The 27,388-nt window shown below is 39.8% G+C and overlaps 1 protein-coding gene across 2 annotated transcripts; it reads right to left on the bottom strand.

Annotated features, from left to right (window-relative positions):
- Positions 1-220: 220 nt before the first annotated feature.
- LOC133526783 (lon protease homolog, mitochondrial) lies at positions 221-26,186 on the bottom strand. Of its 2 annotated transcripts, none has more exons than XM_061863532.1 (16): positions 25,656-26,186; positions 24,794-24,925; positions 23,663-23,792; positions 21,848-22,145; positions 20,626-20,755; positions 20,257-20,397; positions 19,208-19,371; positions 18,403-18,632; positions 17,300-17,492; positions 16,896-17,083; positions 16,304-16,479; positions 6,458-6,623; positions 5,685-5,871; positions 4,423-4,609; positions 3,461-3,607; positions 221-364 (listed from the first exon to the last, which is right to left on the bottom strand). In XM_061863532.1, the coding sequence occupies exons 1-16, from the start codon at positions 26,058-26,060 to the stop codon at positions 335-337; spliced, it is 2,904 nt and encodes a 967-aa protein (XP_061719516.1). In that variant the 5' UTR covers positions 26,061-26,186; the 3' UTR covers positions 221-334. The 2 variants fall into 2 exon arrangements, with proteins under 2 accessions (XP_061719516.1, XP_061719517.1); XM_061863533.1 differs by having other exon boundaries at positions 21,848-22,091.
- Positions 26,187-27,388: the final 1,202 nt, after the last annotated feature.

Below are 27,388 nucleotides of genomic sequence, written 5' to 3'. Positions count from 1 at the left end.
CTTGCTGCAGCTCTCACTGCCATAGAGTAATTTATTATATCTCACCGCATCCTGTAGAAGATCACTCATGTTTGCATAATTGGTATAAAGAAAAAAAAAAAGAGTAATTTTGAATATTTGTAGTAGTTTGACCATTTGGCGACTGAAAATGGAACGATATTGCTCATTACTACTACTTAACGTTCGCCGCAGCAAAAGAACACCAAATAAAATGTCAATACAAGTTAAAATCGTTTATTGCAGTCTCCTCACATATAAACAAAGTTAAATCTTTGTTACTTCGCGTTGTTGTAGCATGGCGAAACTGTTAGTCGTTGTTGTCGTGAAGCCGTGGTCAGTTGGTGGCTTTCAACTCCCGTTTGGGCTGTGAACAAAGCTAGATTTTATTTAGCTTGAATTTTTTTGGAAGGGTATATATTAGAAAGCGTTGCCATTACAATGGACCTTTCGGACGCAAAGTTGCTATTCGTATGATTTTTTTTACCACTTATACGTTTCACGTGATTTCACCCTGTCATTAGTCACCAGCGGTTGAGCCCAACAATGTTGGGGCCGAGGCTGTTAAAAAGGTATTTGCATAGTTAATTAATTAATTAAAAAGAAATTAGTGCTATAGAGCTCATTTATAATTTTATAAAATATAGATTTTTTTCATCGTCCTCAAATAACTATATACCACATAAGTAGCATTCAATTTGTGTTGGGACCTACAGTAAAAATCATTCAATGTGTATGAAAATCCATGTATGTGAGAGACCTCGTAAGACCCACCATACAATTTTTGTCTATTTTTAATGTTAACCTTGTTGTAAAGTAAATTGGGATGAATTTCGTAAGGCTAACTATACTAAAATTATCCTATTTTTAATTTGAACCTTGTTGTATAGTAAATTAGGGTAAATTTAGCTTGAGAAAGCAATGAAACAAAAGAAATGCTACTTTCTGTGGTATACCAATTCATGGGTTTATCAAAGTTTTAATTTGATTAAAACGGAGTGTACATTGTAATGCACATTGGGCATTACGAGGTAACCAGACGTTAGCTAAGCCTTGAAAAAAATACCCTTTATTTGTACGGTGCCGATTCCCCAAGTATATATTCAGAATATGTTTGTAGTCATGATGTACGAATAATTGCACACGGAGCATTCAACTAGTGCACTGTGCAGGTTAGATGAATCCTGTAAACAATGGTTGGAATAAGCGTGCGGGTCCAGTTACTTGAATATGCTCAAGTAACCCGCGCGACCTTTTCGAATGAAAGTAAATCTGCATGCGCCGTGTGCAAATATTCTTGCGAACTACAGATTTGATTACTATCAAAATATGAACTAGGAACCGGGAATGAGATCTACGAAAACCATATTATAAAAAAATACTTATTTAATATAAAATACTTAGAGCAATTTTACTTAACTTAATTATACATTCATTTCTTAACAATCGTACATCTTCCATAATCGACAGAAAACAGCATATAATAATAATAACAACTCTACATAGTCTACATATGTTTCTCAGTAACAAGTACAATCTAATGAAACACGCTAGCCGCAACAGACGGGCCAATAGGCTTTTTTAATAAGTAAAAAAATCCGCTAAGTACACATTATGAACATTAAAAAGGTTTATTTTCCAGTTAGTTGAACTCGCTGCAGTAATACAATTAAAGGGGTCCACTGATTAGTCCGCCGGACGGCATCGGCCTGTCAGTTAGAACAAAAAATTGATAGTTCCGAACAACTGACAAGCCGATACCGTCCGGCGGACTGTTAATCAGTGGACCCCTTTCGTGCCACGTGCCCTTTTGCGATATCGGCAATTTGCAATTTTTCTTTATAGCCATAAGGCCACATATCACAATAATTATGTAGATTTACGCGTTCGTCTGTTACGGCTTTGCACTAATTTTGTTCTACAATATGTACATCAGTGTCTACATTACAAAAATGCAGTCCCAGAGAAATATCAAGACTTTTTTAACCTTTTGAACGCCATGCCTATCGTACGCGGCGCGTAATCGTGAACCTTGTCAGTACGCATGAAGGTTGATATTGGGCTGTAGCCGCGCACGTCATATGACGTCTTTGGCGGTCAAAAGGTTAAACATAATATATCAGCAAATTATACAAGTACAAGTTATAAATAAATATATAAACAAATATTGTAGGTATGCATAACAAAAGTTTTCATATTTGTAATGGAATAATTACATACTTAAAATCTAACTACAATAAGTCAATATTATACATTATTAGATATTATGAACATGCCCACAAGTTATTTTTTCGCTTCGAGAAGAATTTAGCTTCGTCGAGTCATTCATCAAATTGTTTTTGCGTAGAGAATTTTGAAATGTTATTATAACATGTTGATTGTATGTGTTGTGTGCGTTACGTTACACATTCAAAATATTAAAATTTTAAAAGTAAATATTCAATCCTTTTATGGAAGTTTGCATTCGTCGCTTTCTTTCTTGTCAAATACATACAATGAGCAACAGAAATGGCTAAGCAGTTCAAACATTTAAACTTACTTGCACACGCTTTTATTCCCAAAACAAAAAAGTTGCTTGTTTAATTTTAAACACCTATACCAGTTAGCAACTTCTGTTTCTGACTTTACGTGGTTCTATCTGAAATTAATGCTAATAAATTTTAGCCGGCCATGACTGAACCAGTTAAGAATAAATACATACACATTTGTACCAGCCGTGTTTACAATAATTCATCGTACATTCTGGTCAACAAATATCCCTGGGTGCGTAGCCAAGGCGTCAATCGTTCGCTCTTTGGCGAACGATACGGTATCAGTAGTCCCGCTCTATCACTCTTCCATATTAGTGCGATAGAGACATTGGCGTTTCGTTCGCTACGGAGCGTAACCATTTTGGCATTTTAGCTAAGCACCCAAATATTTGTAACTAGCTAGCCCACTGCGAGTATAAACATTATACATTCGTGACGGTTGACTTTGTTAATATAGATGAAGTCATAACTTGAATGATAATAATTTAGATTTAAATATTAATAATTGCTTAATTATTAATATTTAACTCTAAATTATTATCGTGAGTCACTCCCGAGTGAAAAAAGTAAAGGGGATAAGAGCAAGAATGATACAGCTAGCTGCGTTTCCGACAAAATACCCTCTTACGCCATTGCGTAACACATACCTTATCCAACATTTGTCTTAGGCTATCCAGCGTAAGTGTGGTTACGGGTTTTGTAAATCGCAATGTGCAGATAACTCAAATATATAGCAGGATTGCGTTCCATAAATGTGTAAATAATGGAAATGTCAGATACAGTAATTAAACGCGCATAAATAAGGGAAGCCTAACAAATTCGTAATCTGAATTAAATACGGCTAGCTTAGACGGACTCTAGCTGCGTTTCGTCCGACAATACATCCTCCTAGCCAAAGTAGTAGCGCAGTACATCGCGCACGTATGTCAGACCTGCTCGTCCAGCGCCACGCGGAACACGTCCTCGTAGTCGCTCACGAAGTGCACGTCGATGTCGTCCTTGATGAACGACGGCAGGTCGTCGAAGTCGCGCCGGTTCTCTTCGGGGAGGATGACGCATTTCACACCGACTCGTTTCGCCTGTTAAACACGGAACAGTTTAAGTTTTGGTGCCATTGGGGATTATAACTATGCGGGATGATTCGCTTGACAGCTGCTTTCAACGGTGCACCATATTTTCAATTAGTCGGATCCACATAGAGCGAGCGAGCATATGAGCGAGGCAATTTCCTCACGCACAAACCGGCCAGTGTAGACGTGCCTCGGGCGAGGCGGCGGGTGCGTTTTCCTCGCCCGAGCGCGCCGCCTCGGCCGAAGCGCGTCTACACTGGCCGGTTTATGCGTGAGGAAATTGCCTCGCCCGTATGCTCACTCTGTGTGGACTCGGCTATTGAAGCATAAGTAGTATGCACTTTACTAGCGCCCCGTTGCGGTTGCAAGTGTTGCAGCCAAAAGTGCGTACGTGGTCTAAGGCACTTATAAACAGCTCTCCTAACTTGATCCATGTATTTGGTTCGGTAAGGGCACTCATCTATGATCTTCTTCTTAATCTCGCCTACGGATAACACGCGGCCCGTGAGCGAATCTCGCCCGCCAATAGCTCACGTACGGGGTGAGCAGTGCCAAGATGGATGGTCCCTGGACAGGCCTATGGTACTCTCCCGCGTGACCTTTGATAGAAACCTACGCGCCGCCTTCCGTCGGCGGAACAAAGCCAGTAGGCTGCCACACGTTCTCACCACCGCGCTCGCTCTTTTGTAAGAGAGTTAAGTATTTGTTCTATGTAATCTGTGCCATGGGTACACTTACCGCTATGATCTCCTCCTATGAGCCGACCGACTATTGGGCGTTTGGCTGAAGATGAATCTAATAATCTATGACCTGAGTACACTTACCGCTATGATCTTCTCCTTAATGCCGCCAACGGGCAGTACACGTCCCGTGAGCGAGATCTCGCCCGTCATGGCCAACTCACGAACTGGGCGACGTAACGCCAGAGACAGTAACGCCGTGGTGATGGTGCAGCCGGCTGATGGACCGTCTTTGGGCGTTGCGCCTTCGGGCACGTGCAAGTGGATGTGACTGGAACAATCAAATATTTTAGGGCACAGAGTAGATAACGGTATTTTGTACAGAAGTCTCATTGCTTAATAAAACCAATGTTTCATATCTAAGGTCGATCATGCCATTATTCCGTAACGCAGCGATCTCCAAACTACGTGCCTAATTTTAAAAACCACACTCTTCAGGAAAAAAAAGGAACGTTCTTCATGAACGGGGGATTGAGGGTTACTACACCATATAACTCCCTAGATCGTGCCGGGACTCATTTCTGAGTTTTAGCTGCATGCACATTGTACGCTTTCTTTTATAATATATATTAATAATTTAAGTGTAGACAATTGTCATTTCTATGCAATTCTATGCAATCCAGCCCGCTAAAAGGAAGCGCACGCCTGTGGTCCTGAACTCAAAAAGATTAGAGACCCCTTATTTGGTCTCTGTCTCAGTATTATTATTATTTTTTATGTAATAGGCTGCAAACGAGCAGACGAGCCGCCTCATGGGAAGCAGTCATCGCCGCCCATGGACATAAGCCACTCGGAGGAGCCACTTATGCGTTGCCGACCCTTGAGAACCCTAAATACCTGCTTCTTGAAGAACCCCATGTCATAGCGCAAGGGAAACTTGTTGTCTGTTGTCTTATGTGCCAAGTAATAAACTGAAGACAACGAATGTCTCCAGCTACATCTTCGGGTGACATAACACATTACGCATTATTCTAGGCCGTTAACCCTTTGAACGCCATGCCCATCTTATGCGGCGCGCCACTTGACATCTTTGGCGGTTGGCGGGTTAAATGTTCTCACCCGAGTGACTCACCTAGTGTTAAGGGAAGTGTTATCCGGGTGGTGTTTGTGCATGTAGTTCCTCGCGACTGTGAGTGCGATGTGAGCAGATTCCTTCATGACGTCACCGAGATGGTCAGTTCTGTGTATAATGTTCTTACTTTGACTTACCTAGTACTAAGGAAAGTGTTATCCGGGTGGTGTTTGTGCATGTACTTTCTTGCGACTGTGAGCGCGATGCGGGCGGATTCCTTCATGACGTCACCGAGATGGTCAGTTCTGTGTATAATGTTCTTACTTTGACTTACCTAGTATTAAGGAAAGTGTTATCCGGGTGGTGTTTGTGCATGTAGTTCCTCGCGACTGTGAGTGCGATGCGGGCGGATTCTTTCATGACGTCGCCGAGATGGCCGGTCAGCTCTAGCGAGCCCATTGGTGACTTGTCGTCTTGATGCGCGTTGCGAAGTGCAGTTTCTATGTAGAGAGTGCTGCCACCTGTTGGCAATGATAGACATTCAATTTTATGAATTGGAGACTGAAAGGAACCATTTTGCATTTTTTGCTTGACTAGTCGATTGATTCCTAGAAGATCTAACACTGCGTACCTATTGGCAGATAATGAAGGCACATCACTCCACTATCGTTTTCTTTAATTTCCCTTCAATCTTTGAAGTCTGGTCAATTTTAAGCGTTTTAAAGCGACCTTGCCAATGTACCGACCGCACGCACACTGTACCTACTGGCAGATAATCTACTGGTCGCGTCACTCGACTATTCCATTGTCCTTCAAGTTTTAGTCTCTGGTCACTTTGTGTAAAAGTTCAAAGGTCTCAAACTACTCAAGTTGTCTGCAAGTCTCAAGGTGTGTATAAAACTGTCCAAAGTCCAGTCGAAGAGATCTATTACAGCAATTTACTCACCCATCTCATGGCCGTGAGTCCCATGACGACGCCGTACGGCGTGACTGCCGTGGGCTTGCCGACTAGTTCGGACAAGTTGCTGCCGCCTACGGTCAGCTGCTCCGTTTGCTACTACCCCGCTTGCACTATCTTGTAGGCGAGTTACTGTCCACTGTACTCACCCATGGCGGTCCAGGCGAGTCCCATGACGACGCCGGGCGGCGTGACGGCGTACATGCGGTCGTGCTTGAACGTGGGCTTGCCGACCAGCTCGGACAAGTTGCTGTCGTCTACGGTCAGATTCTCGGCTTCTTGTTTTACTATCTTGTAGGCGACTTTACGGGATATCTGTCACAATAATAATGTTTTTAGGCGATCTATCATTTTCCAAGCGTTTAATCGACTTTTTGTCACTACTCATGGGGGCCGGGGGTCCGCTTGGCAACTAGGCGAGTATTTAATATTTAGATGTGCGATACCGTATGTGTAGTTAAACATTTTGATATTTTTTTATCTTGTGTGACAGTCATCGTATGCCTGCGGCAAGAAACTCGGTCCACGTAAATTGCCATTAAAGCTCTAAAGCCTATACTCTGTATCTTTAGGTATTTAAATAAAAGTAAACAAACAATTAGTACATTTTCGGGTAGTTATAACAATTACTAGCTAAGGAACTAAATACGAAACAGCCTGGATCTGTCACTGAACCTGACTTTAACCTACATTATTTGATCATGTAATGTTTTCATCTACCCTCAACGGGCTTGCGGAGCCATTTGAGGGTAGTTTTGGTTTACTTTAATTTAATACCTAAAGATACAGAATATAAGCTTAGCTTAAGAGGAATTCCTAGTTGCGATTTTTCCATACAAACGCTCTCGACTGATTCCTCCCTGGATTTTCAACCTAGAGCAGTGATTTTTTCAAATAAGATCAACATCATCAATATCTGTGCCGCTATGTTTTGCTTTTTTGGATTATTTTATTTTGAAGAAAGATACAGCGCCTCGAAAATCGCAAAAACGGCTCAATTGAATTGGCTGTAAAAAAAGGCACAGTATACAAATATGACAAAAAATATCCAAAAAATCAAAACATAGCGGCATAGATTATTTCTTCCTCTTGCAGTTTCCAAAATTTCATAAAGATTGATTGCGTTTTGGAGGAGGAAACAGTCGAGAGCGAAACCTCGATTTTTGAGTTTTTTGCGTGTGAATTTTAGTCCGAGCTGCAGTTGTCCTTATCGCACGAATTAGAGGCGGAGACAGTTTCTAAATATACGTACACAGAAGGAATAGTGATGGGCATAACATGTTAATGGTTAAAATGAGAAAAAATACACCAACAACCAACAGTCGATCGCCGTAATATAACCAAAATACCACGTAGTTCTAAGAAAAGGGTGCCATGTGTTTTCACACTCTTTAATGTAACAACTATTATGTACCATGGTTTCGTAATAAAGATTTATATGTAGTAGAGTTCGTAGGAGGCGTTTTCATCTTGATAAGGAAATCACTTTTAATAATTAATTAAATTTTATTGATCACTTTCACTTACAATTTCCAATTTCATTTCATAAACTCAAATACTAAGCTAAGGACAAGTGCGTCAGGCCGAAGCCACAGCGTTACTGCCCCCTTTTTTACCTGCGCACGGTATTTTATAACGTCGTACAAACAAGTCTACTGGAGGGGCGATGAGACGATGGTGGCGTGATGTTCGGCCTGGCGCACCTGTTTACAATAACAGGCTGGCGTTGCGCCGTCACGGCCATGCTGACGGGCGTACGTCTTCGTACGTTCATCTTTACTAATCTGGGAAAGAATAACTTAAGTTAATGTTCGCCCATCCTGACACAGTAACTCAATAAACGATTAAGATTTCTTTGGGGTATAATCAAGATCGATCCAATGAGAATATTTTCCGAGCAGACACATGTCTGCTGTAACTGGTCCAGCCTTCTCGGCCCTACAGTGCAAGCCTGGCCCAGTCAATTGACTCTTCAGGGTTGCTACCACTGGTCCGATCAAAATTGATCCTTCAGTTTCCCTTCAATTTGTTCAAACTGGCCCGGACTAACTTAAATAAGTTAACGTGTTTTCTTTTCCTTTTTTTTGTTTTTTTTTTTTTTTTTTACGTGCATTTTTTTTTACGTAACACCTTTTTTTACGTTTGCCTATGTACCACAGCATCTGTGATTATTCGAGAAGGCTCATGCTGTACAGACTCCTCTGAGGATGAGCGGGAATAATTACGACTTTGTAATATGTCATCAGTATTGATTGTTAATATGCTGGGATGGGCAGACATTGAGTCACTATCACTATTATTTGCTAAATCATCTTGCTTTGGGAAAGTTTCATGAACTTCTATATCGTTACACTCATTGGCCGCCGTCACGTCATCATGACCAAGATTTTTTGCAGCTTCTATTAAACCAGGTAACCCATGAGGTACCTCTCGTAATTTTTCGTGAGAATACTTGAAAATCCTATTCGTTCCGTTAACATGCACCAATTCGTACCTATCATTATCCAAAACAGCAGTGACTTTAAAAGGTCCCTTATATTTGCGGTCCAATTTAGTTTGATTCCTTTCTTCACATTTCACAAAAACAAAATCTCCTACCGAAAAGGGTCGTACTAGAGCTTTTCCTCTATTGAATCGAATGACATCAGTCTGTGATTGTTTCTGAATGTTCGTCGATGCATTCGACCTAGCTGAATCTAAATCAATCCTGGAAGTGTCATTCGAGTTTACAGATATTTTTGAAAGATCTAAGGAATGAGCTTGGATTCCAAACATCAATTCTAAGGGCGTGTAACCTGTGACTCTGCAACGGGTGCTATTTAATGCTAATTGGATTTCTCCAAGATGGTCCTGCCATCGGACTTCGGAATCACATTCTACTATAGTAAGCAGACTTTTAAGAGTTCGCATAACTCGTTCTACTTGTCCGTTAGCTCGGCTAGTACCAGTTGCAATGAGATGAAGTTCAATATTGTAATCTTTGCAAAACTTTTTAAAATTGATGTTGTCGTAAGATCTACCCCTATCGGCAATAATTCGCTTTGGAGCGCCAAATAAATGTACAGAATTTTTTATAGCATTGATAGCGTCTGAAGAGTTCAAAGTTGCAGTGTGTTCGAGAAGAACATACTTGGTAAAAGCGTCTATGATGACTGAGCAATACTCCTTACGCTCGCTTTTCCCGCTAAGTTTACCAGTTAAGTCAAGATGGATTGTGTGCCAAGGTATAGCTAATTTTGGGATTGGGTGTAAACGAACTTGTTGAGCTCCTGAGGAACCCTTGGAGGCTTTACAAACCACACAAGACTCAACAAATTTTTTCACGAATTTAGACATGTTTTGGAACCAATAGAGATCATATAACTTGTCAAGGGTTTTTTTCAAAGCCAAGATGTTTTATTTCATTATGGACCAGATTAATGACAGACCAAATCAATGAACGTGGCAGAATTGGTAGCCATTTTGTAATTTTCCCTCGCTCAATTTTTCGGAATAGGATACCCTGCCTGATATCATAGGTACGGGTAACATCAGAGGGAAGTTCGTTCGCTCGTAATTTAGACATAATGTCAGATATTTCAGAGTCTCGTATTTGCTCAACAGATAACCAGCCAGTTTCTAATTCAGATAAGTTCACAATTTTCACTCGATTTGATTTTGTGAGACAAGATTTTAATTCACAGTTTTCAACAGGGTTGCGAGAAAGAAAGTCTGCGTGGGCCATAGTTTTTCCCTCTTTATAAACTATGTCAAAATCGTACGATTGCAATACAGCCCACCACCTGTGAACTCTTGGAGTTAAATCCTTTTTTGTATGTGAGGACTTTAGTGCATTGCAATCTGTGAAGACTGTGAACTTACGACCATATAGGTAATGCCTAAAGTGCTCAATCGATTTGACGACCGCTAAGGTTTCTAACTCGTAAGAGTGGTAGCGACTTTCTGCGTCAGTAGTTTTTTGACTGTAATAGGCTACCACATGGGGAACATTATTATCCTTTTGAATAAGAATAGCACCATATCCGTCACTACTAGCGTCAGTATGTAGCTCAATAGGCAACAAGGGATCAAAAATCTTTAAAACAGGTTCGTTTATTAAATAATTAACAATTTCTTTGTGAATTTTATCGTATTCTTCGGTCCACGTTATTTTCCCTTTGTTGATGGCCGTGAGAGGGTATAGAGGTTTCATGATTTTTGAGAAGTTCGGAATAAAACGGCGAAAGTACGTAGCTAACCCAATAAACTGTCTAACTTGCGTAGCGGTTTTCGGGGGGCGAACATTTTTAAGAGCTTCAATTTTCCGAGGGTTTGGCCTAACTTCTCCAGCTGATACGACAAAACCGAGATAGTCTATTTTCTTTTTCATGAATGAACATTTTTTAAAGTTAAAAGAAAACCCAGCTTTAGATAAAGTATCAAGCATTTTATCAAGGCGAGTTAATCCCTCTTGAACAGTTTTCGAAGCGGCAAGGACATCATCCATATAAACCAAAATGTTGTCATCATTAAGAGGCTTTAGGGCCGTATTTATAGCTCTTTGGAAAACTTGAGGCGCATTTTTGAGCCCGAACGGCATAGCTAACCACGAATACTGCCCAGAGGGTGTCACAAATGAAATTTTGTCTATAGAATCTTGATGCACTTTGATCTGATGAAAACCAGATGCCATATCTATGGTCGAAAAATAATGAGCTCCATTCAATTTGTCTATTTGGTCACTAATTATTGGTAAGGGGTAGCTATCTGAACGAGTGTTACTATTGAGTTCCCTGTAATCAACAACTAAGCGTTCTGAGCCATCCTTTTTTTTTACTAATAAAATTGGGCTAGCGTATGGTGAAGAACTCTCGCGAATAATGCCTGCATCTAACAATTCTTGGACTTTGTTATTTACGATCTGAGATTCAGTTGAGGATAATCTATATGGCCGTCTGTGCACCGTTTTGTTGGGATCTAGTAAATCAATTTTAAGTTCCCCTGTCGTAACACGAGAAGAGGGAAAATTTTGGATGAAATTTGAAGAATACTTGGTTAGTATATTTATTAACTGCTCTTTCTCTTCACCTGTAAGGTCTGTATCAATCGATGACGCGTCAAAAAAATCGGATTTAGAACAAGCGTTTATATTTTTGGACTTCGAAATGGTTAAACTATCCTCTGTAATTTCAACCGAAACTCCCCCCCTCAGAATGTCACGACCTAACAACAAATCCTCGTTTAAGTATTCGTCTGGCAGAACATGATAAGTAACATCTAATTTAGTATCGCCTACAACAGTCGGGCATTTGATTTGTAACGAACAAATAAAATTATTAGGACCTACACTGTTAAAAACAAATGATTCATGAAACTTTTCACCCGTAAGAAGATGGCTAATACTTTTTTTCGCAAGACTACATTCTGCACCTGAATCAAACAAAAAAGGTAATTGAAAACCACTTATCTGTAACACACCTCGCGCCGTCCTGGAACACAAGTTCACTTGTCTGCTGCCAACGCCGCTGGTGCTGGCTGCGACATCTTCTTTCTTCTTCCAACGCATAGGACAAGCGGTGGCCACGTGTCCAAGATCATTGCAGATGTAGCACGTTGTAGTCGATTTAGGCTCCGTTTTATTGGTTAGAGGTTGACTTTTAGATACGAGGCGTTGTTTATCTCTGCATTCATTACCACGGTGACCTATTCTTCCGCAAAAGTGGCATGCCCCGCGAAATGGTGTAGATAGGCGTTGCTTCTTCGAGTCATTATCGAAACTGGGTGGTTCTTCAAATTTCCGCTTCAAAGTAAATCCACGTAAAGTACGAAACAATTGATTTTTTTTATTTATCACAACTGAATTGAGCTCGCGACGAATTTTGTCATCACACTGAGATAAGATAGAGATGGCAAATCCAGTAAGAACCTTCTCCGGTAGGTCAGCATCAGGTATTTTCTCCATAAGTTGCCAGAGACGCGCACCTGCTTCAGCTGGACTCTCTTTGTCTTTTAGTCGAAATTTTATCACTTGGTCAAAGTAGTCTTGCATCATCATTGGTTTCGCAAATGCTGTTATCAACATTTCTTTGATGGTAGTCCAGGAGAGCTCATTCGGTTTAATCTTAGTAAGGCACGTAGCAGCTCGGCCCTTCAGAGAGTGCGTAAGAGCCAAAATCAAGTCCACTCCTTCTAGTTTCCTTTTCTCGATGATTATTTCACTCAATGAACACCAGTTTTCAATATCAGCATCTGTTGTGTCCGGATCGAAAGGTAACAACTTGGTCCGCGTATCCACAGTTGTGGTAGTAGCCATATTATCAGATATTTTTTGGAGAATCATTTCAATTCCGGCAGAAAACATGGTGAGTAAACTACCATCCGCATTATTCACAGGTGTTTGTGGAACTGGATTCGTCACTTCTGATGTAGTAGAGTTCGTAGGAGGCGTTTTCATCTTGATAAGGAAATCACTTTTAATAATTAATTAAATTTTATTGATCACTTTCACTTACAATTTCCAATTTCATTTCATAAACTCAAATACTAAGCTAAGGACAAGTGCGTCAGGCCGAAGCCACAGCGTTACTGCCCCCTTTTTTACCTGCGCACGGTATTTTATAACGTCGTACAAACAAGTCTACTGGAGGGGCGATGAGACGATGGTGGCGTGATGTTCGGCCTGGCGCACCTGTTTACAATAACAGGCTGGCGTTGCGCCGTCATATATTCTATTCTATTCTAAAATGTACCCGTAATGGCCTGTCACTTCAAACCGTTTTTTTTTGTATTTTTTTACATTGCAGGTCATGTAGTGCTTATGTTTAGTTATGTTTACTATTAAAGGCCTGTAAACAAAGCTAAGTAGGATAATAGGTACAACCTGCTTATTTTGATTAAAACATCATAAATACCCATTAACAATTTGATTGTCTTGCATTGCTCACACTTGTGCGTCACAAGTAAACCACTAGATAGCAAATTTACATTACGGCTAGCCGATATCAAAATAAGGGCCATTTTGAAATGCGGCGGTTCAACGATTAAGGTATGTTGCGGTAATACCAGATGTGGGTGAAGAACGTAGCAAATTCATTTCTCCCTAATTTGGCTTTCTTTTTTAATGTTGGCAACATTGTGTAAGATGCCATTTCATTGCCTCGACTGCCAGTGTCCCAGCGCCACTCAGGGATAATTTCGGGTATCCGATCTTCGCCCTTTTTTTTTATACTACGTCGGTGTCAAACAAGAATACGGCCCGCCTGATGGTAAGCAGTATCCGTAGCCTATGTACGCCTGCAACTCCAGAGAAATTACATGCGCGTTGCCGACCCTAACCCCCCGCCCCTCGTTGAGCTCTGGCAACCTTACTCACCGGCAGGAACATAACACTATGAGTAGGGTCTAGTGTTATTTGGCTGCGGTTTTCTGTAAGGTGGAGGTACTTCCCCAGTTGGGCTCTGCTCTAGATCTGGAATGACATCCGCTGTGCTGTGCCCTACCACACAAGGCGAGATGACATTCACAGTGCCCATACCTCTCTTTTTGACGTAGTTTAAGGACATACCCGGGTCCAGGCCCTGTAATTTATTTTGTGTATTGTGATGAAAATGTGATTGTTTTTGTAATTGTGTCAATGTATAATTTCGTTTTAGATGTTTATTTATAAAACAATCCAATCAAGAACAGACCTAGGATTGCTGTAGACCAATATCCAATTTTGACCCTTCCAGGTAAAGATCGGAAAGAAACAATACGATCTTTACCCATTTAAAAAACAGCAGTGTAGGTCAAATTTTAAATTTTCTTCAAATTACCTACTTAATTATCACATTTATTGTTTTCTTGATCACACTTTCGTACCCTTATTATTATCCAGTACCAACGCGACGGTAAATCAAAAGGAAATATTTAGGTAGTCTATTTTGTATGTATGTGTATGTACACCTACTTACTGACAATGACATTTTTTTAATTTCCGCTGCTCAAAGGTTGCCTGGAGATTGCGTTTTAGCGATTAGACCGCATGTTGTTTACCTGTGCTTATGTTTCTGTTTTCTTTTGTATTGTTTTCTTTATTCCATTTTTTATTCCATTCTTTTTAAAACCTTTCTACATAACATTAGGTCTACTTGGGTGGCTTACAAGTTAGTATTTTGTTTAATATCTTGTAAACAGAACAACTATGAAAGTTACAAGAAATCAAACAAAAAACTAACATGTATACCGCCGAAGTAGACCTAATATTATGTAGTACGAAAGTACCTACACATACGGATGCATATGTAGATGTGAACGCACACACATATAGTTAGTTTCGGATACAAAATAGAGATAGCACTTCGAAATTAGTTTCCTTAAAATGCTTCAAGAGGGCTCTCTTTTCCTATATATTTTATTCTATTACTTTACTCTTTGCATACGATCCTTACATTTTATCCAAAAAAAGATTGTATATCAACTATATATATAATTGCAATATTTTACCGTCAAAATCGCAATTGTTAGCACATTGTTTACTTATCAAATTGCCTTATGACATAAGTATCAAAGTTTGAGAGCCACAATTTTACCAAATGTTTGTATCAGGGTTAAGACCGGATACAAAAATATGAAAAAAAGAACATTCGCTGACAACTTTTAAATTTGTATTGTTGGCTGCAATTTATATACGTAGGAGAAGGCTAAACTCCGGACCTATTTCTTTGTGATACCTTATTCTCTTTCCATTTAAACCAACTTTTATTCACCATCCGATGTTACCCCTTGATGGCAAAACACTCGTTACCCTAAAAAAAGTATGTTTCATCTTTACACGTGTACAAAACTAAAACCTTTATATATTGAAGATTACCAAAATTCAGGCTGAATCTACGGTTATTATTTAACGATTTGCTCCGTACTTCAAGAATCTGACACGATCTAGAAAAAAAAAATCGCGAGTTCTCTCAATTGGTCCCAAAATTGACCGGCACTATTCCAAGTATTCCAACATACCTTACCCAGATTGTCATTGCGATACGTTCTTCAATAAGACGGCACAAGTTTAGCCCCATCGTACTACTACTACTATTTAGATTGTAGGTTAACCATACCTACTTACAAAATTTCACAACACACTATGATCACACCCAACTTATTGTCACGGATAGGTACGACGACCGAAGCAAGGACCTCATTCTTTTTTGTAGTCTTTATCTGAATTAATTACTAGATACAGTATAATATAATAAATAAATAATCAATATAAATAAATATTATAGGACATTATTACTCAAATTGACAAGTACCACAGTAAGCTCAATAAGACTTGTGTTGAGTGTACTTAGACAACGATATATAGTATAATATATAAATATTTATAAATACTTAAATACACAGAAAACACCCATGACTCGGGAACAAATATCCATGCTCATCACACGAATATATGCCCTTACCAGGATTTGAACCCGGGACCATCAGCTTCGTAGGCAGGGTCACTACCCACTAGGCCAAACTGGTCGTTAAAATAATAATTAAAAACAATATTATGTGATAACATCAAAAACAACTTGTGTCGGGCAGCGCAGGATGAATTCCGGCCGGCTCGCCGGCAATGTCAACGGAACGGCGCGCAATGAGCGGGCGCTCGCGTCTCGCATCTGTGTGCGCGCACTCACACTTAGATAGCTCCCGCTCCCGCCCACCGCAGCGCGACAGAAACATAGCTTCAAAAATTCGAGATTTGAAAAGTTGCTCAGCTAGGAATTGCTCTTAAGTCTAAGTTGCATTAATCATCTTTCTTTACTAATACGAAGCCAAGCACTTTTATTGGTTCTGCTGATTTCTGATACCACTTTAGCGGCATACAGACATAATTACGGAATTGGGGGTGAAAAATACTTACTTGCTCATCATTCAAACTACAGTTTTTTCGCGGTGTCAGTAGTACAAGGGTTGTGCTGGATTTTCTGGACCAAGGGATCCTCTAAGAGAGAATTAAATAAGCTACCTAAGATAATCTTGAAATTAGTTACCTTTTCTATATGTTTCTGCAGATTTCTGACACCGCTCTCCCGGCAGTAAGACTTGATGAGCGAGGTCAGCGCCTCCGACGTCAGATTGAGTTGCTCCTCAGTCAACCCGCAGTTCTTGCGCGCCGTTGGTACCAGGTACTGTTGGGCTATCGCTAGTTTCTCCTCGGCTACGTAACCTAAACAAAAAAATCAAAGTTAAAAAACTATAATGAGCATCGTTTTTTAAATAAATAAATCTTCCACCTTTTTGAAGTCGGTTAAGTTCTGTTATATTTTAACAGAATGTTTAACCCACTTGTTCAACTCCTTAGTAGACCTCTGTTAAAATATGTCTCTTTCTAGAAGAAGAAGAAGAAAATATTTATTGCCACAAAAAAAAAACCTTAAAAACAAACTTCAAAATGAGGATTAGGGACAAACTATTTAACTCAATAGATTTGCAGATGTTTACATTTTTTATAAATTACATCTTTATTAGACTTTTCTGCAAGACACCCTAAGCTTTTTTTGAGTAGAATATCAATCGCCCATTCTACGCCCAATGTAACTTCAAAAGAAACCTTATGCTTTGCTCGATAAAATCCAAACTCACCAGACATATCGATGAGCTCCATCCTGTCACGCAAAGGTTCCGGTATCTGTTCGACCACGTTGGCGGTGCAGATGAACAGGACGCGGGACAGATCGATCGGCACGTCGAGATAGTGGTCGAGGAAGTTGGCGTTTTGCTCCGGATCAAGTAGTTCTAGGAGGGCTGAGGATGGATCTCCGTGTACACCCCTGTGGATAAGTCAAATGTTAATAAATCGGCCAAAGAAACAGTGTGTGTGAAAAGTGTGTGCGGGTCAGGTTTCACAAAAAAATTGAGGGTCTTTGGCGAATTCCCTGAGATTTTCTTTTGCGTGAAAAAAGTGAGCATCGAATAAGTGACTCTTATTTAATTTAGATACGCTTAAACTAAACGAGAAATACTCACTGATTAATATAGGTACTCACTTGCCAATCTTGTCAACCTCATCAATAAGAACCAGTGGGTTCTCCGTGCCAGTCTTCTTAAGGCACTGCACCAGCTTGCCGGGCATGGCACCGACGTAGGTGCGCCGGTGACCTTTGACCTCGGCCACGTCCGTCATGCCGCCCACGGAGAAGCGGAAGTATTGGCGGTTGAGCGCACGCGCTATGGACCGGGCTGTAATTTTTTTACAACAAATGATAATAAAACAAAGTCAATGGGAAACTTCGAACATACGTGAGAATTTTTGTACATTTTGGACCCGTAACTTAGTGAAAAAAAATTTTTATATCGCTATTATACCAACTATTATAATACTAGTCTTGCCTCCGCCCGCGGCACGGGCCGCCACGGGGAAGCAGAGTATCTTGCCTTACGTACTGCCTTTTAACTGTGAGACGGCGAAGTCCAATATACGCTTCTCAATGTCTGCCATGCCTTTGGCCTATTTAATAAAGTTACAATTTACTAGCGGAAGTCACATTTGTTGAGTGCTCTTTGTTGCTCAACAAAGAGCACCGAACAGGCTTAAATACTGCCAGAGGTCTATGGAACGAAGTATGACGGGAACACGCAGACTAGACAAAATAAGAAATGAAAACCTGAGACAAAAAACAAAAGTGACCGACATACTCACTAAAATAGATCAGCAGAAGTGGGGATGGACTGGCCACATGTTAAGAGACAGGCAGGAAAAATGGAGCAAAATAGTAACAAATTGGTATCCAAGAGGTTGCACACGGAGCCAGAGGAGACCTCGAACAAGATGTGAGGATGAACTCAAACTCACAGTGGGCCTAAACTGGAGAAGAGTGGCCCACGACAGACCCCAATGGAAAGAGCTGGAGGAGGCCTTTGCCAAGCGGCACACTGAGTTAAGAGAGATACTCTAACTCAGAATAAAAGGGCTTAATAGATAGATAGATAGCGGAAGTCACATAGAAAGAGAGGTCCGCTTGTGAACTGTAACTTGTAGCTTTATTTAATAGTCCATTTGTCTAGTATCACTTAGGCGACTTTTAGTTCAACATTCTTCTTTAACCTCTAGCGATAAAGTTATGAAATAATACATTGTTATTATACCAACCTATACTAGTCTTGCCCACTCCCGGCGGCCCGTGGAAGCAGAGTATCTTGCCCTGCGTGCTGCCTTTCAACTGCGACACCGCTATAAACTCTAGGATACGCTTCTTAATATCCTCCATGCCGTAATGGTCCTCGTCTAGTATCACTTGGGCGTCTTTCAGCTCGAGGTTCTCCTTGGATGTGATGCCCCAGGGCAGGGAGGTCAGCCAGTCCAGGTAACAACGGGTCACACTGGAAAGTGAATGAGTTCAAATACCTTGTTCCACAAGGAATAGAGTGTTTAAAAATACTTTGGAAGTCATGCTCAGGAGTGTTTTAAGCGATCTACTGACACTATGGTTTCCTGTTCTCTTAAATCTTGATAGCATCATCATGAGCTATCAACGTTATCAACGAAATATGTAAATAGTATGTGGTACTACATTTTTTCTAACCAACTATAATACTGTTGTCTCCTGGCTGACGGGACAGAATAAAACAAGAAATAGTTGACCCACCCTTACCTATAAATTGTTTTTGTAGCCTTGGTTTTGTAAATTTTTCATCTATTTACAGATGAAAAATGTAAAGCTCGTCACACACTGACACAGCATTTAAAATGGTACGGCTAGAACCGATAATTAAAAAAACACTAAATAGTAACATAAAAACAAATACACCTATTCTAATAACTATTGCTAATGAAACACAAATTCGTTATAGATAGCGGCAACTAAATCGGGACAAAAAGTAGTGGTTTCATTCCTAACAGTTTCAATCATTTTTACAGCTATCGCAACCGTATGTTTTTCAAAGTCAATACTCACTTGAACTCCGAGCTGTGGCTCTCAAGGAAGTTCATCTTATTAAGTTCTTCGTCTATAACCGTCTGCACGGCGTCCGGCACGGTCTTGCCGGCCAGTCGCTCACGGAACTTATCGCCTATCGCGTCTTTGTCGTCCTTTTCTAAACCTAGCTCTTTCTTTATCACCTGTAAAAAAAGTAAATGTACGAGTCCACAGTGGCAACTCGTATCGTAAACCTTATTGCAAAGGCATAAGGGCCACTGATGGCCAGTTAACACATTCAGTTGCCAGCGCGAGCGACGCGCTACGAGTGTAGCCGATAACACGGGAAAACCCGTATGTACCAAAGGGCGCCTATGAACAGAGAACTCGCCTAGCGAGTCGCTGGAAGTAAATGTGTTAAGAGTGTTCCTGTTAGGCACTTCTATAAGAATGTGGAGATAGCTTTGTTTAATAGATACAACAGATACCTTTTTAAAATACAAACCATACAGAACCTTGTTTTGTATATCCCAAGAATGTAACCAAAGTAGAATCGCGTTTCGCCTATGTAGGTAATATTTTTTTGAAGTATATTATGTGTGCTGGGCTAAAGATCTAGCATGTTTTTCGTGACCTGGTATTTTATACATTCATAAACGTGTACTAAAGTTACGATGCCGCTAATAATCGTTTGTCCTTTTCTATTATACCAATACGTCGGAAAGGGACAAACGATGATTAGCGGCATCGTAAACTTTTGTACACGTTTATGAATAAAGGGGTTAATTTATATCGTGTTTGATCAACATAAATGTTCACTAGCGACCCGCTCCGACTTCACACGAGTTACACAAGACCTTAACAAGTTATACACCTACACCTTCCTCAAGAATCTCACTCTATTGATTGGTGAAAACGGCATGAAAATTCGTTCAGTAGTTTTTGAGTTTATCGCGAACATACATACATACAGACAGACGCAGCGTGAGACACGTTTTATAAGGTGTAGTAATATATTTTACCTATTGAAAGCATAGAACAAGAGAATGAAAAAAGGATATCAAGGAGTAGTATGAATATTTTCGTACCTTTAGCTGTTCATGAAGTATGTACTTCCGGTGTTGTTGCTTGACCTTCTCCTCGACCTCCTTTCCTATCTTCTGTTGCAGCTTCGATAGCTCGTACTCTTTCTTGAGCAGCGATAGAGACATCATCAACCGCTTCGGAATCTGAGAACATCACTAATAAATAAATATAGAACAAGGTACAGACAGTACAGTCAGCTGCAGAGAAAAGGCGCCATAACACTTTTCATCACGTTTGAGTTTTCAAAGTAAGTTACCGATTTTAGTAACTGACGCGCTAGAGTCCAATATCAATTCGTGCATTTCGACAAGGTTGGATGGCGCGGTGTTTAAGGGGGTAAAGACATTTCACGTCAAAAAGTTTAAACTCACGTCCATCTCCTCCAGGATAGCCTGCAGCTCAGCCGGCTCGGCGCCTGTCAGCGCGGCGCCCAGGTCGCTCAGGTACACAGGGTTGTCTACCACCCTTTGCCCTTGTGCCAACATGTGGTGCAAAGATTCCCTGTGAAAGAAGGAAGATTTAGACTAGCTTAGAATAAAAAGACGTGACAGAGTAAATAAAGTACTTTCACAAGGGCTCTTGACAGACTAAAACTAATGTTCGCTGATGACCACCCTATAACATCATCTTTCTATTATTTTTTCTTATACAGAATTTTTAAGACTTTCAAGAGGCGATGAGGCTTGAAACGTTTATTTTTATATCTGGTCCGTCAAAGGATTGCATAGGAAGTAAATAATCTTATTTCTGATATATCAAATAATGTAAATAGACCTGTTATATAAATAATAAAATCGTAAGGTGCTATACATTACTGTTACGGAAATAGGGTAGTAGACTGCTTAGTCAAATAAGTTTCTTTTTTCGAACTGTCAAAACGATTAGGCATCTCTTAGGAGGCAGGCTTAGGAATCTCTATGAAATACAGAACAATGACGTCACGGTCAAGTTACCTACTCCTTATAGTTCTTTCGGATTTATTAAATATAAATTGTGTCTCAAAATAATCGGTCTAGGTTTTTCTAATATTTTTCTGGTGCTTTATTTAGTGTAATATAATTTATTTTAAATACAAGAAACATCCCTATTTGGATCTAAATTAAGTTTATTTTTTGGGGAAAAATCAATGAAACATAAAAAGCTGTTTCGTTTTATGAAATAGAAACAGTGTACATTGTAGTACACATCTAACTTTACTAGCTATAAGCGCTGGTGGCCTAGCGGTAAGAGCGTGCGACTTGCAATCCGGAGGTCGCGGGTTCAAACCCCGGCTCGTACCAATGAGTTTTTCGGAACTTATGTACGAAATGTTATTTGATATTTACCAGTCGCTTTTCGGTGAAGGAAAACATCGTGAGGAAACCTGACTAATCCCAACAAGGCCTAGTACCCTCTGGGTTGGAAGGTCAGATGGCAGTCGCTTTCGTAAAAACTAGTGCCTACGCCAAATCTTGGGATTAGTTGTCAAAGCGGACCCCAGGCTCCCTTGAGCCGTGGCAATATGCCGGGACAACGCTAGGAAGAAAGAAAAAAGATCTAACCTTACTAGACTAAAGCTACTGTAATACTTTGGGCGAAAGAAAAAACACTCACCTGTACAAAGGATTCAAGTTGATAATATCCCTTATCGTCTTAATAACTTCTTGCGTCAACGCTTTCACCTCCTCCGTCTGCTGGAACTTCTCATGCATCAGATTCTCAACCTTCACCATCATAACTTGATCCGGAACCTTCTTTTTGTCCTCCTTCTGAGTCTCTGCGTCCTTGGGTTCTTCGGCCACTGGTTTCTGTTTCCTCGTGTTCCTGTGCTTGCGGCGCCGCCGCTCCGCGTCGGACTCTTCGCGGGTGACGTTAAACTCAACGTTAAACACGGGAAACTTTAGCTTCATTTCTGAAATGATATGGATCATTTCAGGAATGAAGTGTGGTCAGTAAAGGCATGCACGCCTCATGTAATGCAGTACAGCTCCGGCTTGCTGCTTAACCATTTCAACGCCACGCCTTTAGTGCGCGACGCATCATCATGAACTTTGTCGGAATGCACAAAGGTTTCTATTGGGTTGTAGCCGCGCGCGTTAGTTGACATCTTAGGCGGTCAAAGGATTAAATAAGCGCCCGTTTTACGCGTTACCTTACAAGCGCTTAAGCAGCTAATATACAATAACGAACATTATAACCACTTGTGCGCGCCAGCGGGAGACTTACTGTATTACAAAGCTAGGGTTGTTTGGCCTTCCCTCCTTACCCCTTTTCCAGACAGTCCGCTTTATCGACCACAGATGCTCCAACAAAATTTAAACTTTAGCATTCCGATTTAAGGTTCAAATTGGATTGCACATTCGCGAAATGTGACTTGTATTCTAATTAATCATCAAAGCTTGATTAATTGGAATATATTTGGATTTTTTGGGAAAAATCTTGTAGATTGACGCGGCCTGGGAAAGGTTTAAGTTGTTTCGAAAACAATGTGAAAAACTTTTACTGTGAGGCTAACCCAGAAGTGGCGGTAAAAAAAATGCGGTTTTATATTTTTCGGTTCGGTTCGATGAGAATTTTATGTCCTATGGGTGAGCCATTTTTATCGATTACGTGGACAGCCCCATAGTAATAGGTGTTGAGTATGACTCTTTAGGATCTCCATGGGGAGATCCTAAAGGGTCAAGGGTCGCGTTGATATACATGGGTATATCAACGCGGAATCGGTAAAAGCCGATAAAAGCCTTATGTCTACGCAATAAGAGCGAAAAAGAAGTAGTCGCAGGAAGGCGTAGGCCGAGGCGATGTGAGGCGAATGACGTTTTTTTCGCTCTTTTTGCGCAGACATAAAGCTTTTTTCTTCAGCTTTTGACGATCCCGCGTCGATATATGTGGAGAGACACCACCACGCAGGAAAATTGCGCAGACATAAAGCTTTTTTCTTCAGCTTTTGACGATCCCGCGTCGATATATGTGGAGAGACACCACCACGCAGGAAAATGCAAACTCTGCTTTTTATTATAATCCATTACGAGTATAATAAAATCATATATTACTACGACCATAATACTTTAGCTTGGAACTACGTTATTTCAGGCATTGTCACAGATACGCTGTTGGCTAAAATATTAGAAAGTGCATTAAGTGCAGGTAAAAAAATCTGATTTCTCGCTGCCACCTTATACTACCCATGTCATGCTATCAATATATCATTTATATTGCCCTATGAGATTTTTTTACACATGTGTACAGATGTAGTGCGTAATCCTTTACCGTCGCACTTTTTCAGAAACGTTCGTATTTGTCATACTACTTCAGTCAACCTTAGTCCTTTTGTACTGAGACTGACTGAAATAGCATGACACGTTCGAACGTTTCCGTGAAAATACGATGGTAAAGGATGCACAAGTGTAGTTAGTGGATTGTACATACCGGCAGGCCCCACTTCAATCTCCTCCTCAATGAACTGGCCAGTGATCTTTATTCTTCGATGAGCCATCACCACCAGCCGCAGCTTGAAGTCCATGTCCTGCATCTCATGGATTTGGGCGAACACACCCACCTGATGAAGATTAGTATTGTTAAAAAGGTTAATTGAATTTATCATACTTACTCCTAAATATTTTTTTGTCTCATATTTTTTTGGCCACATTTTCGATTTTAGAAGACATAGACAGTGAACATTTTTAGTCAACATCACATGAAATGGCAGAGTTAACAGACAGTGTAATACATTCATTACAGATAAACCTTAAATTTTGACTTAAAACTAAGAAATTAGGCGGGTCCACACAGAGCGAACATTCGCGCGAGGCAATTTCCTCATGCACAAACAATAATATATAACAATAATATATATGTATATATAATGCATTAATGTTTCTGGAGAAACCAGTAATTTAATCAGTGTTATATCAACCTTGGGGGTTGTGAAGCCTTAATAAAGGGCAAGCCTTATTATAAAAGAAAATGATATCCATACAGGATACAAATAGCAAAGGGTCTATGTCCGCAAAAACTTCCAAGTAGGATTGGAGCTTTCCTATTTAAAGTTGTACCTCAACTTCTGTGTTATAATTGGGAATTTTTCAACTCTTTTCTTGATACCACCTCATTTGGAATCATATAAAAATTTTGCACAATGGAAATTTTTCATTCTTCAGCTTGCTTTAGATTTTGGATTTATTATATTATTTCTACTTTGAATCATGAGATTTTTTTACTGAGAAAAAATAGTAACTGTTTTTTTCTCAGTAAAAAAAGGTCCATTTGGTTACAATTTCAATACAACCTTCTATGGCCATAACAAATGCAAACAAGGGACCAACAAAAAGTTAAATTTTAGGGAGGCATTTTTTCACATGTGTCATATCAACAAGCTCATGATTCTGAGTGGAAATAATATAAAAAATCAAAAATGCAAGTTGTGGGTACAACTTTAAATAGAACTGCCCATTTGTATATCATTCCAAATGACTCCATTTAGAATATCATGAAGAGTCGAAAAACTGTAGAAAATAATAATGTAAAGGTTCTTGTGTAAGTTTTAAATCGTTATATTACCTGGTGCAGGTCATCAAGGCTGGAGACCACATCAGATTTCTCATCTTCCTTCTTGCGGAGGAAGATGCCAATATATGGCTGATTGAGTTTCACTTTCCGCCTTATTAAGTCAATTAAGGCAGGATTTGAGATCTGTAATGACATGAAACTAGATTATTCGATAAACAACAAAACACAAAGGCTTTGGGCATAAATAAATCAATAAATATAACCCTTGGAGTGGTAGGCCAATGGCTCCCGAAATATCACACATCATACATCATTTAAATTTGATTAATTGAACTAAAATCAAAATTCCAAGAATTCAAAAATGGCATATGGCACTTGAAGAGATAAACAATATGTTTCCTTCTCACATGATTATGTCACTTATCTGTTCACCTTTAGGCTTTATTGTTATCCATCTATGACCATGCATATTTTTTATCTTTATGGAGCCATAAATAACATATAACTGTCATAAAATAGAACATACTAACTTCACCAAAGAACTAGTAGTATATATATATATATCCCTTTAAGTATACTATATTACTCTAGATTAGTTTAAATTATTACATTAATTTTAAATAGAGCTTCCCACTGCGGGAGTTTGTCAAATGAATGGATAACAATAAGACCCAAGCCACTCATTTAAATAAGCTGGGGTTTTAACATCACCTAACATTTGAAAACTAGTCTAAACTTTTATACATATTGCAAAGAAATTCTTAATTCTAGATGGTATTCTGCCCAAAACTTATGTACAATAACAGGGATAGCATCCCATCAGTAGAATCAGTCAGTAAGCTGGTGATGATGGTAACAACGACAATCAATGTAAACAGTTTCTGAAGAAAATCTATAAAAATGTTGTATTCACCTCAATCAACTTGATGAATCTTGGAAACACAGGGTTCCTGTTAATAGCGATGACCGGAACCTGAGGCCAGACTTCAGGCACGGCCACCGGCGCCGGCAACTGGCTCGTGAACAGCGGCGTATCCTCCTTCAGTTCCACATCCTCCTCCGGCGGGTCATTCTTGTTGCCCGTTGAAAATAACCTCACACTTCCCAATTGACGATTTAAAACCACAGCATTGTGATTAGCACTACACACGCGACTTCCCTGAACCCACAATCTACTTCTGCTACAACTCAACAAAGATTTATCGGCTGATTTACTGTGTGATGCAACTTTTGTTACGTTACGGGCAAAACGAGCAGAAGACTTCAAGTTCGGATTGAATAACACCGTGTTCCGCAATAAAACACTTGCGTTATGCATTTTAAATTTTGTCAAAGGATATGTGGTTGGTTTAAACGCCTTCTCCCATTTAAATTATTCAAAATCTAAGTATTTAATATGAAATAGGTTATATTTCCAGACTTTTCAGAAGCCGAATAGATAACATTGACAGTGACAGTGACATTGACAGTTCTAGGTATGTACTACATGGTTTTAATTCGAAGTACGATACGAAATAAATAGGCCGTGCGCAAAAAGTGCGCAAATAACATGTTACTTGCGCAAGTTTAGGCATGGTGCGTAAGCTAACAAATCATATTGTATTAAACAAAATCATTATCAGAAATTTTGTTCTATATTCAATCCCAGTCTGTTTAGAGTTAGACCAAGCTATCTTGGCACCGATTTGGATAGCCCAGAGTATGCTAGTGTTATTTTAAACATCTATGAAAATTATGACGTTTAAATAACACTCGCACAGTCTGATCTATCAAAATCGCTGCCAACTTAGCTTGGTCTAACTCTAGTTAGCTTTGAGTACTTGTACCTCCTAGTGAGTATTATATTCTTTGACTTGTACTTGCGCAAGTAGCTTACGTGTGCAAGCACAGTTGAAACGCCTTGTTTATGTACGCACCCTAACTGGCCTAACTTGTGTCAAACTTGATCTTTTGTTGGTTCTGCCTCTACGTTCCATAGCAGGGGTATGACAACTTTAGTTCCGCTACTATTGTATTAGCGCTAGCATCGCACCCTATTTTACATAATCTGTGGTCTTTAACTGTCAATTATCTGTCAACAGTGTCAAGTGAAAAAATTTCAATTTGACAATTCAAAAATAATCTTAAATTGTAGTATGTATCATATTATTGTACAATTAGTTCGTAGATTTAATACTTAACTGTAGTTTGTTCTGTACATAGTGTAGTGTTCATATTGTTTAATAGTTGTATGTAGTCTATTAGTTAGTTGTAATTTGTATTTCTTTGCAGATCGGATACTCCACCGAACACTGTCTATGACCGTAATAAGATTGATATACTAGCCGTGTCTTATCCAACCTCGACATTGGCAGAATCATCAACACCTTGATGGAGCCATAACACGAAAAATTGATTGAATTCTCACTTTTAGTTGTTTTGTAAACTTTGAGTCGAGCGTCGGTTATCTTGCGTTCTCCTCCCGTCTTGGTTGAGTTGAGTACCCTGAGAAGCCACCCTCCTCTGGTTTGCAATACAATTCTTGTGTCCTCCTCCCATCTTGGTTGAGTTGAGTACCTTGTGGCTGCCGAATATGGCACCATTAAAGTGTTGTGTTCTCGATTGTGAATCAACAAGTGACACACACAGACTATTTTGCATGCCGAT

Source organism: Cydia pomonella, chromosome 17 (genome assembly GCF_033807575.1).
Source record: "Cydia pomonella isolate Wapato2018A chromosome 17, ilCydPomo1, whole genome shotgun sequence".
NCBI lineage: Eukaryota > Metazoa > Arthropoda > Insecta > Lepidoptera > Tortricidae > Cydia > Cydia pomonella.
This window is presented reverse-complemented; position numbering and strand designations above follow the sequence as displayed.